Source organism: Gekko japonicus, unplaced genomic scaffold (genome assembly GCF_001447785.1).
Source record: "Gekko japonicus isolate JY-2015 unplaced genomic scaffold, Gekko_japonicus_V1.1 scaffold409, whole genome shotgun sequence".
Lineage (NCBI taxonomy): Eukaryota > Metazoa > Chordata > Lepidosauria > Squamata > Gekkonidae > Gekko > Gekko japonicus.
Genome location: NW_015161963.1, coordinates 572,346 through 577,558, shown reverse-complemented (window position 1 = coordinate 577,558; position 5,213 = coordinate 572,346). Strand labels below are relative to the sequence as shown.

The 5,213-nt window shown below is 40.5% G+C and overlaps 1 protein-coding gene across 1 annotated transcript in view; it reads left to right on the top strand.

The window, feature by feature from the left end:
* Positions 1-364: 364 nt before the first annotated feature.
* The window catches only part of LOC107126082 (cytochrome c oxidase subunit 6A2, mitochondrial), a 5,969-nt gene continuing 1,120 nt past the window's right edge, over positions 365-5,213 (top strand). The window contains exons 1-2 of the mRNA XM_015429582.1: positions 365-578; positions 2,671-2,810. Of these exons, the coding sequence (XP_015285068.1) occupies positions 365-578; positions 2,671-2,810 (354 nt within the window). The remainder of the gene's footprint in view (positions 579-2,670; positions 2,811-5,213) is intronic.

Here is a 5,213-nt window from a genome sequence, read left to right as displayed (position 1 = left end):
TTCTGTTCCAAGGTATTTGAAAAAGTGTGCATGCACACGAAAGCTCGTACCTTGAATAAACCTTTGTTGGTCTTAAAGGTGCCACTGGACTCTAAATTTATAATCCAAGAAGTACACCTAGAAACACTAGCAGCGTTGGGATCCATCTCTCGGACCATACAAACACAGCAACTTAGGACAGTTGAAAATTCACTTATTTTGATTCAGGAGGAAGAAAGAGATTATTTTCATCCTCACAAACTTAATTAAAACAACAACTCCGCAACTTTATTGAAGAGCCGCAAATGGAAGGGCGCATGCGTACTGCATAGATCCATACTTCTAAAAGACGTCGTCCGCCACACTTCTCTAGCCTATAAGCCTGATGACGCCATCGGTCCGCGTCGGTCTCATCACATATTTCCTGTTCCGGGTTGGAGGTGGCGACTGGTGTCCTTTTTCTGGTTGTACGCGTAATATGGCTTCAGTGGCGGCGCTCGTCAAAGTTTCTGGGAGGCTTGTGGCCGAGGCTCCCCGAGCAGGACTGAGACGGCTGCTGTCGGCAGCTGCAGCAGGGGGCCATGGACAACCTGGGGGCGGTAAGCTAGCTGGGCACGGGTTGCGACTTGATGACCTTGAGACAGTGGGAGTTCTTCTCAGCCACTGGATGGAACCTCCATGAGTAGAGGTAGTGTACGTCAGATGCTGTGGAAAACCGTCTCCTGTTCCTGGGCTTCCCGGAGGTACCGGCCAATGTGGGAAATCAGGCTGTTGGGCTAGCCGTGCTCGCCCTTCTCCTTCCTTCCCTACATTCTTGGAATAGCGTTGTTCTTAGGCTCAGCTAGTGTGCTGTGCTAAGAGGCACACGGTGATAAAGTGCTTAGATACAGAATAGGCCTAGCTCTGGATCAGAATTGCAAGGATCTCAGGTGCTTGGTTCATGAGTACTTCTAAATGTGGTTTTTAAAGCTGACATTCAGATATAGATGTAGAGACAGCCCCCCCCCCCCCCGAAACATTGGGGAGACGATTTTTTTTTCTTCAGGACTGTTCAGTTTTCCACAGAAAAACTGGAAACTTTGAAATCTGAAAAAGCTATACAATATTTTCTTGTAATTTTTAAGTCAAGCTTTTACTAACTCAGAATATGTAGTGTGTGGCACAAAAATCTTCTGCCTACAGCATTAAACAGTAATTCATGCATGTACTATAGCCATGCAACATTTTCAAACATATATATATTTAAATGTGATTAATTTTTGGCAGTTAATATGGTATAACATGTATGATGATACACTATTGAGTAGTTGGATGTTCTCAGTGTTAGAAATTTTAACTTGATATCCAAATGTATTACTAGCACTGTTATAACTGTATGAGACTATTTCTATCCAAAGAACACATTCATTTCTTTACTGAGAAATTTTCTATTTGAAGTTTTATTTTTTCCTGCTTCTCATATAACAAAAAGTAAGGTACATGTGCTATGGTAGCATAGGGTACAGTAGTAGCTCTCTCTGTCTTCAGTACTGGTAAGAGTCCAGTAGCACCTTAAAAACTGACACAATACGTGGCAAGGTATGAGCTTTTGTGAGTCAGTGCTCACTTCTTCAGAAGTGAAGAATCTGAAGAAGTATTTGAAGAAGTGAGCAGTGACTCACGAAAGCTCATACCCTGCTACATATTTTGTTAGTCTTTAAGGTGCTACTGGACTCTTGCTCTTTTCTGCTGCTACAGAGAGAACCGGCTACCCATCTTGATCTATTTTCAGTACTGGGTGTTTTTCAGTTTTCTTGTATATAAACTAATTCACAAAACCAAACAAGGACCCACGGTAAGTAGGAAAACCAATATACAACAAATACCGTGCACAGATGATTATAACATATCATAAATAATTTTATATTTTTTGAAAAATATTTTTACAATAATTTCATATATAATTATAAATCATCTTAATCAAAAATATCAAAAATCATCTCCAAGAATTCCCGCCGAAGATGCACATTAAAAAAGTACGTGGGACGACCTACTGGCAAATGGTTTGCCACAGGCTGCATGTGGATTCCCCTGGTGTGATTCCGCGGGCGCACAGCTTTCTCCCCCATTGTCCTGTTTGCCGCGGGTGCCAAAGGAGGAAGCCACCGTCGCGTCTGAACGCATAATCATGGATCAAACTGCGACGGCACAAATAGCCATGCCTCCCCCCACGTTATCCGGCCCTTGTGACCGGGGCCTTAGAGATCTATCAAGCTAATTTGTACTTGCTGTTCAAAGATGGTAATGCAAAGATGGTGATGCTCTGTCTTCTTGGTGCTTCCAAAGGAGGAAGCCACCGTCGCGTCTGAACGCATAATCATGGATCAAACTGCGACGGCACAAATAGCCACACTTCCCCCCACGTTATCCGGCCCTTGTGACCGGGGCCTAAGAGATCTATCAAGCTAATTTGTACTTGCAGTTCAAAGATGGTAATGCAAGCACGATTACTACTGTCTAGTTGCAGAAATCTTAATTGTGAGTTCCTGCATACTGAACTCAATGCAGTGCTGAACCTGTCATCCAGTAAATATAATGCATTTATATAGTAAGGACACAGATGACTTATTGTGTTGGAATTATGCATTTCACTCCCCCATTTAAAAAAATGTTACTGAGGTTCTGTTTGGGAATGATTTCTTTCTCAATTAGCCCGTACATGGAAGATCCTGAGCTTTGTGGTTGCCCTCCCTGGAGTTGCTGTCTGCATGCTGAACTGCTACCTGAAGGCTCAGCATGAACATGAAAGGCCAGAGTTCATTCCTTACGCGCACCTCCGTATCCGGACCAAGGTATTTGTCTTAGACCAGCATGACACCATGACATTTAATCTTTTAAACTTCAGGCTAACTGGACAGGAAGAGATGTTAATGCCTGATGATCTGAAATCTTATTTGACCCTGGTTGAAAACAAACTTGGTAAGGATTGGTAAGGAAGCAGTTTCTTATGTAATTGATAATGTTTGTTTTTCTTCAGAAAATATTTCATTTGAAGCATCTTTTAAAATGTAAGTGTATTGTAGTTTAGCCCCACCAATTCAAATAACCTTGGGTTATAAGAATTTTTTTGAAGTTTTTAACCAATTTACGCACACACCAAGCATCTTGGAAATTTGTTAAAGCCCTTACCTTAATTTCTATCCTGTGTAAACAGTAAAGGTCTTTTTAATGTTTTGCTGATTGTAGTTCTCTTCCATGTACTTTCTCCCTTGGTTTTTCATCCCCATTCCTGTTTTCTGCATCTGTATTCTATAACAGGACCCATGAGACTAAGCCCTAGACTTTCCCCTGCACCTGAAAGTCCCTAAAAGAGAGTGTGTGTGTGTGAGAGAGAGTGAGACTAACCAACTACCCTTGCTGGACTTGGAAAGTATCTTAAAAAGCAAAAGCCTGGCATAGCTGAATTTGGAAATTACCTGAGCCTAGTAAATGGTGGTTGACCAGCAAATGAATGGTATGCAAAAGAAAAACCTTTGCACTTATTTAACTAATTTGTACCCTGTCTTTCTCCACAATGGGGACCCAAAGCAGCTTACAGTGTTCTTCTGTCCTCCATTTTATCCTCACCACAACACCGTGAGGTAGGTTAGGCTGAGAGAGTGACTGGCCCAAAGTCATCCAGCGAGCTTTTATGGTACAAGTAGAGATTTGAACCCTGGCCTCCCAGATACTAGTCTGACACTCTTAACCACTACACCACACTGGTATTGAAAGCAAATGTAATTCAGCTGGTTTTATCTCATTTCTGACATCTTAACAATTTGTGTATGCCAGCATGGAAGTTTCTGTATACCAAATGTTGTATTCTGGGGACAAATATGAAGAACAATTTCTATCTGATAATGGTGTTTCCAAAGTGGTAACACCTTAACAGTGTAAAACTGTTCTCCCGGTTTTGTACTATAGGTGATACCAGCTGAAGCAGTGGCTTCTTGCAGTTAAATAGGCTGGATCTGCAATTGTTCACAGGCCTGAATTCAAAGAATAGGTCTCTGTAGTTGAAATTTTCTGTACATCCAGGGTGTCCTTACTCTGTAACACAGTACTCTTGTACTTGTGTGGATGAGCGTTGTGTAGAGAGTGGAAGAATGTCTTCATCTGCATCATTGCTTTCAAGTTAATTAGCCATTAAAGAACTAAAAATGCCTGAGCGATAGCAGGCTAAACCTCCTATCTGGTCTCCCCCCCCTGTTTGATTTGGGGTCCCTGATTTGTTGTTCACATTTTATTTTTTATTGTTTTTAATAAAAATAATTCATAAAACACAAAATGCATATGAATATACAGAAAATATAGAATGTGTCTAAAAATACAATGCCTATCTAAATCTAACTAATTAAACCCCATTTCAATATTCCTCCCTAATCATACAGAACATTTCATTAGTCGCTGTCAATACTACTATTTTACTTATACCATTATCATCTACATTCTTTGTATTGCTCTTGATCATAGAAGATCTACCTATATCTCTATTATTCCAATAAGCAGTAAATTTAACTGAAGTATATATCTGTCTTTTCCAACCAATCTTGTAATTTAGGAGTGTTTTTTGTTTCCATTGCCTGGCGGAAACCAGCCTGGCAGCAGTAATCATATGTAAAACAACCATTTGTTGATCTTTAAAAGTGTCAGGCAGAAAATTCAACAATAAAGTCTCTAGTCTATGGGAGATTTGTACTTCTAACCCTATTGAGATAGCTTTCACCACTAATTTCCAATAGTTAGAAGGTCGTATACATTCCAACCACAAAAAAAATTGCCCTATCTTCTTTACCACACCAGCACATGCTGGTATTGGTATCTTTGCTAACTTTAATGGAGTCAAATGCCACCTATAAATCATTTCCAGTAAATTTTCTCTAAAAAAGAGGAAAACTGTAAAGTTAACACTATGAGTAAAGATGAATTTCCATGCTGAATCCTCTAAACTACTACCCACATTTATTTGCTACCTATTGCAAAAGGCTTGATCAGGTTTGAGTGTGGTTTTCAATAAACAGGAGTACGTACTAGAAAAGATACTTTTACCATCTGCTAGTAACAGGGGTCATATCGTAGAAAAAGAGGTGCAGGAGCTCATTAGCATAACGTATTTGCATATGCCACACCCCCTGACATCAAGTGGAAGTGTGTCAGAAGGCAACACTCACTGTTCAGCTGCCACTGGACTGTTTTGGACTGCTATCTATGGG